The sequence below is a fragment of the Sphaerodactylus townsendi genome, linkage group LG06, assembly GCF_021028975.2.
Source record: "Sphaerodactylus townsendi isolate TG3544 linkage group LG06, MPM_Stown_v2.3, whole genome shotgun sequence".
NCBI classification, from domain to species: Eukaryota; Metazoa; Chordata; class Lepidosauria; order Squamata; family Sphaerodactylidae; genus Sphaerodactylus; species Sphaerodactylus townsendi.
Window position 1 is genome coordinate 95,761,580 of NC_059430.1, and position 14,662 is coordinate 95,776,241.

Genomic DNA, 14,662 nt, shown 5'->3' on the forward strand with positions numbered 1-14,662 from the left:
TATTGTGTGAATATTACTGTAACATTATACCAAAACGAGCAGTAAAGCCCTTTGCAGGGGGGAATGCAATGGGCTCTAGAGAACTGGGGCGGGGTGCAGATCTCCTGGAACATTGCCTCTTCTGTGCTTCCCAAGTCCTGCTTGGCTTGGGAAATATGGAAAAGGCAACGATTCTCTTTGTGGGGCTCAGCTAGCTGAATCCCGCAGAGCAGCTCAGGCCCTCTCTGCCACCCTTCTTGTTTCTGGCCAGAGATGGGAGAGGGTGAGAGGAACTGGGTGGGCCGGTGCTTCGCCAGACAGGAGGGCTCTTTGCTGCCTTGGCCCTGCTAGCACCTGCTTCTTTTTTTGGCTGGTGGAAGGACAGCAGGAGGACTGAACATTATTAAATGTGGGGATCTAAGGGTTTTCCTTAGCGCCTTGCAGCCTGATGTTGAGAAGCTGATATCCTGGATTCCCCGCATCAAGCACATCCATTCCATTAAAATTGTAAAGACATAATGGGCAAGATGCAAATTTACCCTTTCATGCTGCTAAAACAGCTCAATACATTGGTTTACTTTCACTAAGTCATGTTTTACTTGTGAATTGCATACATGCGTTTATAGTGTTAGAAGTTGTTTTGAATTTGAGACTTCTTACAGTAGAGAAAAGCAGGATATAAAAAGCAATTCTTCTTGTGCCTTGTAGCCCAGAGGCAGGGGATCCCAAGAATGTTTACGCCCTAACATTCTCAGGAATTTGAACCTAACTGTTAGAAGTGGACTGTTGGTGAGGGCAGAGGCAGAGCTTCCACGGGGCGGTCTGGAGACGAATGCACCGGGCGACCACCATTCAGTCACATGGGTGGGTGGAAAATTGCCCCCCACATGGCCACACCCCTGCCCCAAGGCAGTGGTGCCTTGCCGCTACTGCTCCGGGGCTCTAACAGTCCTGTCACCCCCCCTCCCCCTCCCCTGCAAGCCCTCTCGGGCTCACCCATCCCCCCACCGCCACAAGGAAGCCCAGGCCCGTGGAGCAGCTCCGTGGGTCCTCCCCCGCCTCCCCCCAAGCCTCATTTTCTAACGTTCCCCCACCCCACCCCTACCCTCACTTTGCCTCCCTCCCCCACCCCAATACTAACTCCCAACCCTCCCCACCCTCATACTCTCCTACCAATTCCCCAGTTACTTTCCACCCTCCCCCACCCCTAGTCACACCTTCCAATCCTCCCCACCCCAAGCCTTACCTTCTAATGCTCCCTTGCCCCAAGCCTCATCTTGCCAACCCTCCCACTACCCAGCCTTCACCTTGCCACTCTCCCTCACCCCAATACTAACCTGCCAACCCTCTTCATCTTCACTCACCTACCAACCCTCCCACCACCCAAAGCCTTACCTTTCAACCCCACCCCAACCCTCACCTTGCCACCCTGCCCCACCCCAACACGAACCTGCTAGCCCTACCCACCCTCATGCTCTCCTACAACCATCCCCACCTCTAGCCACACCTTCTACCCCCTTACCACCCTAAGCCTTACCTTTCAACCCTCCCCCATGCCTCATCTTGCCACCCTGTCCCACCAGAACCCTCACATTTCCGACCTCCCCCACCTGAAGCCTCCCATTCCACCCTCTCCAAATCTGCCATCCCAAACCTGCCCTTCCAACCCTCCCACCACCCCAAGCCACTCTGCTCCATCCTCCTCCACTCCAGCCCTCACTTTGCCACCCTCCCCCCACTCCACTCCTCTCCACCCTGTACCTATCCTCACCTTCCTACCCCCTCCCCTCCCCTCCCCTCCCCTCCCCTCCCCAAACAAACAAAAACAACAAAAGTCCTCTGGCAACGGGAAGGGACAAAAACTTCTAAAGAACCCTCCGGGAGGTATTAATTACTCCCGTGCACAGCGCCTCCTTCCTGCCTCTAGAGGGCCACCGAGTCCCCTTCAACGAAACCGTCAGACGCTCTGGCTTTCTCTCCTGCTCTATGGCCAGGCGAAAGCGACATCCCTCACAAGATCTACTTCCGGTGCTTTCTCGGCCTCTTCCACGCCTCCAAGATGGCGGTGAGTAACCGAACTTTGTGGAGATGCGATGAGGGACTGAATGGAATCCGCCTCCATCCTCCTCGACCCGAGTTCTTTCGGCGCAGCTTGAGTTGCGACGGCTTGGCGAAGGGTGGCGGGGTCTGCCGCGGGCACTTAGGGGAGGTGGCGCGCGTTCTTCTAGTCCCAGAGACTTGTAGATCTCTTTACTCCTTACTCCAGGCTGGAGCGTCGTCAAGCCTCCCTTTCCTAGAGGAAGGCCTCGGAACCCCCCCCCCCCTTCTTTTGAGAATCGTTTTTAAGGGACGGAGAGCTCTCTTCCGGTGTCTTCCCTTCATTCCTTTTGTCTGTGTTTGTTTTATATCCGAATCTCGCTGGGTCAGTCTAGTGGGCCGTCTCAAGAGTCCTGTTTTACCCAGTGGTCAACCAGTTGCTCTGGAGGGCCGACGAACGGAACGAGCTAGGCCTCCCCGGCCTAATGTTATCTCTTAGTGCTCATGTGCGTTGATTTTTCTCCGGGCGTGGAAGCTTCCTTTTGTTCATCTTGGCTAGTAGACCCTGATGAACCTTTTCCCCAGGAACCGGCCTGATCCCCTTTTAAAACCCTGCCTTCAGTGACAGTGAAGGGGAAAAAACCTTGTCTGATCTATTTTGGATATTGCTCATCACGTTTACCGAGTGTCCCTAGAGTTTTAATATAATGCAGTTGATGTGTGTACTTTCTCCATCCTGTGCATAACCCTATTTCATGTCACTCCTAGCAGTTCTCTCCCCCCACCCCCCACCCCAAAAAATGAAGAGCCCTGGAGTTTTCATCTAGGTTGTCTGTCTGGGTGATCCCTACTTGTCACTCCCCCTCAAAAAGACCCAGTCTTAACAAATCTAGTTAGTGAAGTTTTCCCTATTTGATCGCTGGAAAAAGTCAGTTATGTAACAGTCCAGGCCTGGTTCCCTTTTGGATGGTAACCACCCATGGCTGGGCTGTATCTTTGGCCAGGGGTGGGGGATCTGAGGTTGAACATTGCCATTAAAAATAAATCCCTGCATTTAGAAAATTGGCATGTTGGCGGGAAGACTAGGTTAGACACCTTCTTGACATCTGGCTTTCTGTGTAAGGGAAATAGAGATGTCACATCCTGTGCATATCTTTGATGGAAGGACATGTACCTTCTTGTATACAGGTTAGTCTTATATCCTGATGTTGGGAACCACAATTCCCTATCAGTTTCGTCAGCATGGCCAATTGGCCATGCTGGTAGGGGCTGATGGGAATTGTAGTTCCTGAACATCTGGAGAGCCGCAGGTTCCCTACCCCTGATCTAGTGAAACCAGCACACTGAGTAGGTACTGAAAATTGGCATTGTGGAATGTCATCTTCCCCCCCACACACACACACTTTTCTCCGGGCGTGGAAGTCATCCTAAACAGTCATCAAAGAAAGTAGAGGGTCCACAACCTGTTTCCTTCTCATTAGCTGTCTTGTAAAGAATGGAAGAGTAAGAGCACATAATTGATTGTAGGAGATCTTTGAGTATCAACTGTTGCCTATTGAACCTTCTGGCTTTTGACTTACTGGTTGTAGCTGTGAAGACAATTTAAAATTCATTCTGCTTTGGGAGGTTTTTAGTGTGGGAACAATTCTAGAGTCCACCTGTACATTAAAGTTGGTGCGGCGTTTATCTTCAGGGGTTGGTCATCCATCCCCTTTATTAACTTTTAGCGAAAAGCGGTAGTTACCACCTTGTGAGTCCTTACCTTTTAGTTTTTAGAGTTTGTAGTTGTTGCTAAGGACAACTGCTTAAACCTCCTTAGTGTGGCTACCAGTGGGTTATATAAGCTTGTACAAGTTGGAGGATGAGGTGGTAGAAAGGAATGGATCACGTGAGACTGCAGATGATGGATTCCACCTTTGAATGAAATAGAAACTGAATACAGCAGGGAGAAAACTTGAGCTCCTTCCCTTTAATTGTTGTGCTGGATTTCTGTTTGCCGAGAACAGGTGACAGCATCTCAAAATGTGGTGTTCTGCCTGTGCTGTAAACTGGGGCATGGTATTCTACCATCATATACCTACTTCATTCTGCATGTGTAAATTAGTCTTCAGAAGTCAGCCTTAAGAACCATCTTACTCTGCCGGCTTTGTGTGTGTGATAGGCCTGAACTGTGATGGTAGGGGAACAAGATCCAGCTGACTCTGCATGTAGCCAGCATCTTGCTTAACCTGGGCCACTACATGTGCAGGTCCACTTTGTGTGCAATATTTTCCCACTAGAAATCCCCAGGTCAGGCAGTGAATGTGCTGTTTCACTAATATTGGGTCTGATTTAGTTAAGAGGATGCTTGACACTTGCAAAGCCAACTGGTTAAGGGTTTGTTTGTTTGTTTGTTTGTTTGTTTGTTTGTTTGTTTGTTTGTTTGTTTGTAGCCTGGCTGTGTCATGTTTGACTCAGGTGGTAGATCTTTATAATTAGGCGACTGCGCTTGCAGTGTTAGTGCTGATGCAGCAGGTCTTGATTACTTTTCTTTGTCTCTAGAAGCCAGCTCAAAGACGTAGGAACCCGACCCACATTTCAGCCTTCAGGATTATCTGTCATATTTTATAATTGCTGCTTCCAGGAAAAAAATACTGACATCACAATACATTTTTAGGCACAATGGTCACTGGCACTGGGGATTTGTCAAGCCCTGTGGTATAGGTATTGGTGATAGAGTATTAGTGTGTAGAGAAGGAAAAATTCTGGGTGGAATTTAGGAACGGTCTGGTAAGGGCTGGCATCTACTACAGTGACAAGTTGGATTTTTTTCTCCTTTTATGTTGTGTTTAGGGCAGATTTGGGAGTGGGCTAAGCTGAGAAAATGGGGAATGGTAACTGTAGTAAAAACAGGTAGAGTGGTATAATGCTTAATGTCAGACTGACATCTGGGAGACCCAGGTTTGAATCTCCACTCTGCCATGAAGGCTTGCTAGTTTGGGCCAGTCACACGCTCACAGGATAACCTCTTCCACACAGGGTTTGATAAAAATAAAGACGAGAGAACAATGTAAGCTATTTTAGGCCCTCACTGGGAAGAAAGGCAGGTTATAAATGAAGTAAATAAATAAATGCATAAAGAAACTAGCCAAAAAGCAGAGCGGGTGATGTGAGTGAGTGAAAAAGTGACCCCTCAGCATTGAAAAAATGGTCCTGATGAGTTTTGCAGAGATTGACATCTGAAGGCTTTCTTTTTGGATTTAAACAGTTTCATGCTGAATTCATAACATGGGTTGAAAATGAGTATTTGGAGATTTGTCCCAACTCTGTGCCACACTGTAACATTGGTTCTTCCTTTTGTGCCACGTGTTTTGGGCACAGGGTTAGGCCTTCTTGGTTTGTAACAGTGCATTCTCTTTCCACTCTCACACAGCAACAAGATCAGGGTGAAAAGGAGAACCCTATGAGGGAGCTTCGCATCCGCAAACTCTGCCTGAACATCTGTGTTGGGGAGAGTGGGGACAGGCTTACCCGAGCAGCCAAAGTGCTGGAGCAGCTCACAGGCCAGACTCCTGTTTTCTCAAAAGGTAAAGCTTGTTAAAGAGATTGTCATTCAAAAATTTTGGACCAGGGTCCTGCAATCTGTTTGCGGGGGTTTTGGGGAAGAAAACAATGTGTAGCGTGTTAGGCAGTGGTTTTAAAATCTGTTTTAAGGAAATCTTTTTCTGTCCTGTAGATTTTTTAAGTTTTATCTTTTTGCCAGCCTGCCAGCTTTTAGAACTATATTCTTTCCATTGATAAGTTTTTTGTGGCTTTTTAAAAAGCAAGCACAGACTACCATGTTTGAAAGCCCCCCCCCCCGCCCCCCAGCTGGTGGCCTTTTTGCCTCATGTTTTTAGTTACCTTGAATCTGGCTTTTGTTACCTGCCTAGTGAATTTCAGTGAATCACCAGGCGGGTTAAAATAAATATGCGGCACTGTAATTGTCACTTTCACTTCAGACAGACTAGCTGAACTTGGCTTTCCTCTGCAGCTCGATACACTGTCAGATCTTTTGGGATCAGGAGAAATGAGAAGATTGCCGTTCACTGCACTGTTCGTGGAGCCAAAGCTGAGGAGATCCTGGAGAAGGGGTTGAAAGTGAGTTGTTTTCTTTGCAACGTGGTGCTTTCTGAACCTGGCACTTGAAAGGGGGTAAACTAAGCACAAATATTTGATGGAAATATTTCAGGTGCGAGAATATGAACTGAGGAAGAACAACTTCTCCGACACCGGCAACTTTGGTTTTGGAATCCAGGAGCACATTGATTTGGGCATTAAATATGATCCCAGCATTGGAATCTATGGCTTGGACTTCTATGTGGTATGTATGCTTACCTGATTGTGTTGTTAGGTGGCAGTCTCAAAGTCTTATCCTAAAAGGTATAGTGTTCTCCCCATCCCCTATATGGCCTTAGCTATACCATGCCTTGTTGTTATCACTGTGAGGGCTCTGCCAGGAGAAGGGTATTCTCCCTTCTACCCCACCAAGGCTGACTAAATTCTACAGTGGGTTCCCCTGGGGTGTATATGCAGATGGGTCCTAGGCTTGTTAGGATAGATATGTAGTTTTGAATTTCTATCTATGAATAGCTGAGCCGAGAAGGAGGATTAGTAAACCATAACTCATAATGTATGGACTTTAGGAATGTCACGCAGGGAGCTTTCCTGCCATCTCCTGACTAGTTGTGCTATCCTAATTAATGTCTGTAATGTGTTATTAATAGTATAACTATCAACAGGTATTTGTATTCTTCCTAGTTTTAGGTGGGTAGTTGGGATGTTCTCAAGTAGAAAAGTAAGATTTGAGTGTATAAGAATTTAAAGACCAATAGAATCTCCAGAGCATAAACTTTTGAGAAAACTCTACTTGCATCTGACAAAGGAGCTTTGAGACTCAAAAGAAAATCCAGTTGGTCTTTAAGGAGCTTCTGAACTGTACTCTTTTCCACAAAAAAATGAGCATCACAGAGCATTCTGCTACAAAGAAGGTCCAGGAAATGGCGGATTAATATACAAATTTACTGTAATCTTTTTATGGAAAAGAGTAGGTTTGAATTTTGCATAATTGCATCTCAGCCTCTACTTCCTACATTTCATAGCCCTTTGACTTTTTAGTATGGCTTTTTCATGCTCTCAGATAAAACAGTTGCATAAGGAAGAGGCCTTTTATTGGATCTGAAAAATTGAGCTCTGTTCCCCAAAAGCTTATGGGATAAAATTGTATGTCTTTTTTTGCATGATCCAGTGAGCTTCATTTCTTAATGAGCCTCTCCAGTGGTTTGGTGAGGGGCTGTTGCTTGGTGATGGAGCATTTTGTGTGACTTGCAGAAGATCTCAGGTTTAATCCCTCAAATCTCCAGTTAAAAGGAGCAAGCAGTAAGTGATGAAAAAGACCTCTGCGTGAGACCTTGGACAGCTATTGCCAAGGACCTGATTCAAGATCAGGCAGCGTCATGCAGCTATGAAGAGTAGGGTGCACTTAACAGAGGCCTCTGCCTTGTCCCAGCATTTGAGGTGTGATTTGAAGACTTGTGTTATTGCTGCAGGTTTTGGGCCGGCCAGGTTTCAGCATTGCTGACAAGAAGCGCCGAACCGGCAGTATTGGGGCCAAGCACAGGATCAGCAAGGAGGAAGCCATGCGCTGGTTCCAGCAGAAGGTACGGCCTAGGAGTGTTTGAACAGTTAACACCCTTACAAAAGACACTTGGTCAGCATTGTTAATCAACAGTACAAGGGGCTTTTCTCGAATTGCTCACTATACTGCAGAGGCAGTTGTCATGGGGCGCTGTTAGGGAGGCAGAAATCAATTCAGGGCATCTTTGCACTATCATTCAAGTGTTGTCTACTCTTTCCTAATCTCAAAGGTTGGATGGGTAATAAGCCTTTGCTGGAACTCTAACAGTAAGCAGAACCATCTCAAACTGCTCACTCCTTTGTGTAATTTGGGACTTGTGTAAATTGGACCCTTAAATGCTTTTTGGCCCAGCAGTGTACCATGAGATATAGGGTAAAGGCTGATTCCAAATAACTTAATATGATTCACCATGTGGTACAGGGGAAGAGCTGGCACATAGATGTATAGGTAAGATATATCATAGTTGTAGGTATAGTTGTATAGCTGTATGACCTATGTAGGTCATAGTTGTATAGGTATAGGTAAGATATATCATAGTTGTTTGCTTAGCTACCTTTGAGTAAGAAATGCCTTGCAGAGCACAAGGCAAGGAGATGTTACAAGAGTTGATTCTGAGTTATTCTGTTCTGGAAGAAAAGACAGAGATTTGCGTGGCTAGCACAGTTTTTGCTGACTGGTAACTTGTGGTCTGGATGGCCCAGGCTGGCCTGATCACACAAGATCCCGGAAGCGAAGCAGGGGTGGCCCTGGTTACCACTCTGGTAACTACACACAGGCAGGAAATGGCAAACCATCTCCCGATGTCTCTTGCCTTGCAAACCCTATGGGATCACCATAAGTTGGCTGTGACTTGAAGGCCCTTTCCACCATTAACTTCTATGGAGTTGTTTGCAAGATTGTTGATTACAGTTTGATACACCCAACATGTAAAAAAAAATCTAGTGACTATTTGCTTTGATGGAACTTCTCCTCTTGTTTATTTTTGATTATCCCTTTTTTTCTCTCTTGCAGTACGATGGCATCATCCTTCCTGGCAAATAAACAGTCCCTGCCCCAAAAAGAGATAATAAAATTTTCCATTGTTTAGCTGGTGGGTTTTGCCTCATTCCTTCCTTTTCATTTGTTGGATCTATATATATCAGCTGTGGGTCCCATTGTGAACGTAGCTTTCTTAATAAAAAATCAATTCCTTTTTTACCCTTCCATCTACTGACCAACTAACCATGGCAGACAGACTAGAATATCTAAGACTAAAACTTCTGCCAACTTGAGGCTGCTCCAACCAAGGTTTCACTTCCACACTTAAAACTCAGCCAAAGGGACCCCTCTCCAACAATTAGAACAGATTGTCCAAGTTTAATCACAAATCTTGATGGAATCAAGAAGCACTTAAAAGAAACACCCAACAATCACCTACTTGCTCAAGAACTGGAAATGGATAGTGGACCCCTCCTCAAGAATCAAACAAACCAGCTTGTGAGATCTTGCCCAGAAATGCTTTCAACTATTTGGATTCAACAGGAGAGTTGAACCAAATATCAATGTCTGACTGACAATCAAGACTTGTCATGGAATCTGGGTGGATGGAAAAACAAATTTTATCATCAGGAATGTTTTAAATTCTAATGCGACTTTGAGATTTTTACAGGAAATGGATGCAGAAACCTGCCTCCTTAAATATTCAGAGTTACTGGGCCTTTGATACACCAGCAATTAAGATACACTCTTAAGGGCAGGGATAGCTGTGCTTATTAGGGTTGACTTACAAGCTGAAGTCCAGATAACTAGAAAGTAGCTGCCCAAATTATATACAACTATTATTAATTAAGGGTCAGCATACTGGCATTCTTCTGTGTATAAACACATTTCCCCTAAACTTTCAGTAGCACAGGGCAAAGGAAAATTTTTGGGTCAGTTGTTTCATGTGTTAGAAAATTCAGTATCCTAATACTCAAATAATTTTAGGTGGTGACTTTAATGCCAGGATCGGTCCAGGTTGCCCAACTTCTCAGATGGGCACCAGTGCTCAAATTGCTAAGCACGTTGACTTTTAAAACAGTCTTTGCAAGATCCAACTATCAACAAGCCAGGCTTAACATTTCTTGAAATGTTGTCTGTCTTTAATTTTTTTTTCATGTGACTAGGCATGATAATTCTGTATTTTTACCTGTAGTCGACCCACGCGGTCAGCGTAAGAACGAGACGAGACGCGGAGATAACATCTGGTGGAGATCGCCAGCAGCGGGAGACCGGAGGTCCGTGTTCCTAGCGAATCTCCCGTCTGCCGGTTCCTGGCACCTTTTATTGTTACTCTATCAGCGCAGGAGGAGGACTGGGGAGTTCCGTGGAGAAGCGGGAGATGTCGAGATCATCAGGTGATGCCATGATCTCATCTGGCCTAACGTCAAGGAGAAGAGCCTGGCATCTAGGCCTGAGCTCCACCTCACCTGGGGCAGCACCATTGTCCCTCGCTCGGTGATTGAGCTTGTGACAGTTCAATGCGACTGCGTGATCTATGGGGGGGATGAGGAGTGGGGTCGCGATGCGACCGGGTAAGGCCATGCAGGTCCGCTGGCGTCCCAATCACTTCTACCTACGGCACTGCTGGGTCGGCAGTGCACTACTACATCTCCCTCCCTTTACATTTTGTAAAAAAAACGGGGGCCGAAACGCCAAGGGGCGATTTAAAGGGACAGCTTTGTCTCCTCCTCACCAGATGGTCAAGTTGACTTCGAAGCTGCTTGTGCAACATTAGAACTTGGTTGGGCGGGTAAGGGAAATCGCGAGGGCTCTCTTACACACGCTACAGGCAATATTAGACACGCATTGAACTAAACAAGATCCATAACAAGGCACACAATTAAACCAATGCAGAGCTGTACACAAAGTTAACTCAACCATCTCCTCCCGGCAGCCAGCTCCAGAGGAGCTGACCACCAATGGGAGCAAAGACGCATACTTCCGATTAGATACAACTTCTTGCAACTCAATGACTTTCCATGTGGATCCCAACACAGAATTATCAGAAAGATTAAAATAACACATATTATGTACATTCTCACAACCTTGGTGATGTAAATAACAACAAATAATCAATAGCCGCACGACAGTTCAGGGTGCGCTTGACGGGGAGTTCCTGCTGCCTCGGAGGCCAGGGCATCCAGAGCGGTGGAGGTCAGGGAGTTGATGGGACTCTCAGAAGGAGCACAGGCCAGCCGCCAATAGTCTTAGCATTGTACGCCAGGCGAAGCTTTGCGTCCGACTCCTAATTAGGAAGCTAAGTAGGAGACTAACCTCGCCGGAGAGGGCGACCTGGCCGTTCCAGCAGTGAGAATTCGAAGGTCAGCGTTGAGCTACGGCCCGGCGGGCGTCTCGGGCTCCCGGGTGGAGCCTGGGGTAGGGACAAATGGGTGAGGCGACCGAGGCAGCAAAGAGTTCCGCAGGGAAGTCGGGCATGGGATGTAGTTAAACGCCCCTCTCTCCCCGCGAGGTCCAAGAACCAGCCCCGGGGAGCAGGATGTTTCAGGCTAACACGGGGAATGTCCTCCCATGTGCGTGCAGTTCCAACTGGCCGAGCAGCGGATTTAATGTGGCCCGGATTACAGGTTTCGTTCCGCTCGCTGGCGCCGTGATGCGGGCGAGGTGGCTGGACTCCGTGGTTAGCTTGACCGCCTTGGTGACAAGGCGGGAAAGAGCTTAGCCGGGAGGGATTTTGGACGAGCCGGTCCTCAGTCGAGCTCATAGAACATCTGATGGATGAGGGCATTCCATGAAGGGCTCAGCCCAGACTCCAGGGCTAAAGTCTCCCGCGCTTTGCAGACGGGGAGCGAGAGGCAGGGAGCTTTAACAGGCTCCCGACTCCTTGCGGGTACTCGGGCCCAGGCAGAAAAGATGAGAAGGCGTTGCTTGGCAGCGCAGCAAAACTGCTCCCAGATCGGCTGGTCTGGCGGAAGCTTACAGGGGCGGCCGATCGCCATCGGCAGGTGGAGGCAGCAGAGCAGGCAAAGGACATGGTTGCTGAGTTGGTGGTGACAGACGCAAAGAGAGCGCAGGCCAGAGGTTCTCGGAGTGTCTCGGGTGGTTCTATTGGCGCAGCAGTGCTAGGAGCTCGGCTGGTGAGTCGCCATTCGACGCCTCCCCTGCGGTCATTCCGGGTCTTTGGGGCGCATGACGGCAGCGTTCCTGCTGGGATGCGCATGAAGCGGGATCCTTCTAGGGGAGAGATGCCAGCCTAATCTCCGGATGGGGTTGGAGCCTCACTGCCATTCCATGGGTTGGCCTGTCATGGCGCAATCGGGAGTCCACGGAACCTGTAGGAAGAGGGACTGAAACACACACCCCTTCTGTAAGCTACGGCCGGGCGGTCCACTCCAGAGCCTGGGCTCCTAGAGCCGATGGCGGAGATTGGGATCAGAAAGAAGTTTAGATTTAATATGGGAAAAGCTGGAAGAAGTTTATTTCTTTGGTAAAGGAAGAAGGCTTGTTTTGCAGCCTGTGAAGGTTGGTTTAATGCAACCCTCCTGGGGCCACGCTTCTACACTCCTTCTTCTTTAGCTGTTTGACAGGGAGGGCAGGGCGTAGGCGTGTCCTTGTCAGTGGGAATTACAGCTTCGGCGGCGTCATCAGAGGAGATGCTACATAGCGAGGAGTCCGAGCCTCGAGGGGAGGAACAGGCGAGTCCTAGGGGATTGTGGGTATGCATGCTTTAATCAGCAACACAAAGGGGGGCTTTGGAAAGTATCTTTGGGGATAAGGTGTATCCGAATAGAAGCAATCCGAAAAATAGAGGTAAATTCCTGCAGCATACACAAAGAGAGAAAGGAAGGGGTTTTCTTCCTTTGCAAGGGAGTTAAAATTTCTACGTGACCTTGGTGGCTAAATGCGGAAGCTGGATGGTTAACTAAATCTGTGATCGAATTATCTCGAGGGAAATGTCAGCCATGAGGCACTCCCTGATAGCTGCCTACCGACCCATGCTACCGGAGATAGAGTCAGAAAACCGGAGAGCAACCTGTTGGGCTGCGCCTGCCGGTTTATGGGTGAATTCGCGTGACAGCATCCTCTAAGTTTAGAGGCCTATTCCTGACAGTGCTGCATCATCAGGACGGGCCCAGATTTTAATCCAGGGAGGGCCAGTCAGCCAATTGGCCCTCCCGCCTCTACTGGTCAAAACAGAAGGAGAAGAGGAGGGAGAGGGAAACAGCTCTTCTGTGAAGTTAGAAAATAATTCTAGGAGGGCAAGATTGGGATCACGAGCCTGTGACGGCTCTTACCCGTCCCAGAAACCAGGAGTCGACTTAACCTGACTCATGAGGTCCCTTCCTTGTGAGATTGACATGGATGTCCTAGAACGATGAGGCGGACTGTGAGCTGCCTTTCCGAGTGCCTGGGCCTGTTGACCGCGAGCTACGGATGTCTGGCCATCTGTGCCGGGTTTGTCTCCCCCCACTCTGGGATGCGCGGCAAGCCCTCGGGTCGGGCCACTGGTCGGGGTTTCACTCGGCTGCTCTGACTAGCCCTGCAACATCAGCGCCGGTGTCCACCAGGCCCTTGAGCACCTTACATCCTTCTATGGCGCATGAAGCCCAGATATGAGACGTGGAGCTCCCGATAGGGCGCCTCCACCGCCTGCGACGGTGGTGGTAGGCTGCGCCCATGTTGGCTGCTGGGGCCTGGTGAGTCTTTATTGGGCTCTGCGGCAGCGAGGCAGCGACATGGGGCAAGAGAATCAGCTGAGCCGCCAGCTGGCTCCGGGCGGAGCAGCTCCTGTGGGATGTTTGTCCAGACCTGGAGGTGGGATGGGTCCCTGGTGCGTGGAGTCGATCACTCAGGGACGAAGGCGAAACAGTCCCTGTTCAGCTGCAGAGGCTCTTTCAGGCAAGGCAACGCACCCAGCCCAATTGTCCAACCTGGTAGGGATGGGCCTGCGCTAAGTACTGAGTTGGGGCCACAAGAACCCTGGAGTAAGGGGAACTTTAAAGGAGATGGGCTGGGTGCATGGCTTGGCCGCAGAAATGCCACCAGAGGGGGGGGGTGGTTCTTGGCAGGGGGGCCTTCGGCGCTTGGGTCTGCCGCCAGTACTCTCCTCCTTGGTCCTGGCTGGGAGACGCCGGGCGGAGTTTCCCGACGGGCAGTCGCTCTCCAATGGAAGCCTTCTGGCAACGTGGGCACCGGGTTTAGGTGGCCTTCTCCTCCTGGGGAGGACCTCCTCCATCGGGTTGCAGGCCCCCCCACCGCTGCCTCCCCTCTCGAAGTGTCCGGGTCTGCCGCGAGCTAAAAGCAGTCATCCTGAGACTGTCTCCCGCCGCGGGAGAGTGCTGCGCGGTGAGGCTAGCTTTGGTGGGCTGGAGGACCCAATGTCCTGGCAAGCCTTAAGCATGTCCCTGACCAAACGTTCAGATTTTTGCCTCTAGGTCCGTGATTGCCCTCTTGGCACTCCATGGAAGCTGCCTCCCTTGCGGCGCAGGCCATGATGAGGAGCTCCGCCGCTTTGGGCCTCCCTTCGCACATCTACCTGCCTCTTTGAGCGCTTCCCTGGAGCCTGTTTACAAATCTCAAGCATAGGGGCTCTCTGGGGGTTTTTGGCCGGATGGAGGAGAAACTCTGGGTTGCCATTGGCCGGCATTGGGGATCTCGATAAAATGCCTTATAGGCGACTCCAGAAGGCTGCACTGCGAAGGGTATTTGCAAGGGCGGATAATCTGATCGCTGGGATTGGCAAAAGCATCGAGCAACCGCAGCTGAAGGCGGGCGGTAGTGAGGCTTCATTTTGCAGGTGGCTGCTCTGTTGAAGCATTGCTGGCGAACTCACTTTCCCAGACCACAACTGCGCAGGGCTCAGGAGCATGCGAAAGGTGGTTTTCCAGTCATCTGGAACCATTAGGTGGTTCCTTGCGATGGCTTCCAGCATGCCTCTCACGAGGGGCTTGTGGACTTCTACGCCCCGCATTGCTTTATGGAGCTCGGTAAGGATATTATAGCTCAGGGCTG

At 49.3% G+C, this 14,662-nt stretch overlaps 1 protein-coding gene across 1 annotated transcript; it reads left to right on the forward strand.

The window, feature by feature from the left end:
* The first annotated feature begins 1,927 nt into the window (after positions 1–1,927).
* On the forward strand, positions 1,928–8,758 carry RPL11 (ribosomal protein L11). Its single transcript, XM_048499862.1, has 6 exons — positions 1,928–2,044; positions 5,429–5,582; positions 6,029–6,135; positions 6,227–6,358; positions 7,584–7,694; positions 8,684–8,758. The coding sequence occupies exons 1-6, from the start codon at positions 2,039–2,041 to the stop codon at positions 8,711–8,713; spliced, it is 540 nt and encodes a 179-aa protein (XP_048355819.1). The 5' UTR covers positions 1,928–2,038; the 3' UTR covers positions 8,714–8,758.
* The last annotated feature ends 5,904 nt before the right edge of the window (positions 8,759–14,662 follow it).

Bases quoted from the DNA above. Each gene is read 5' to 3' on its own strand.
- RPL11 (XM_048499862.1), top strand. The intron at 5,583-6,028 runs GTAAAGCTTGTT...TTTCCTCTGCAG, and splicing joins GACTCCTGTTTTCTCAAAAG to CTCGATACACTGTCAGATCT. The intron at 6,359-7,583 runs GTATGTATGCTT...TTATTGCTGCAG, and splicing joins ATGGCTTGGACTTCTATGTG to GTTTTGGGCCGGCCAGGTTT.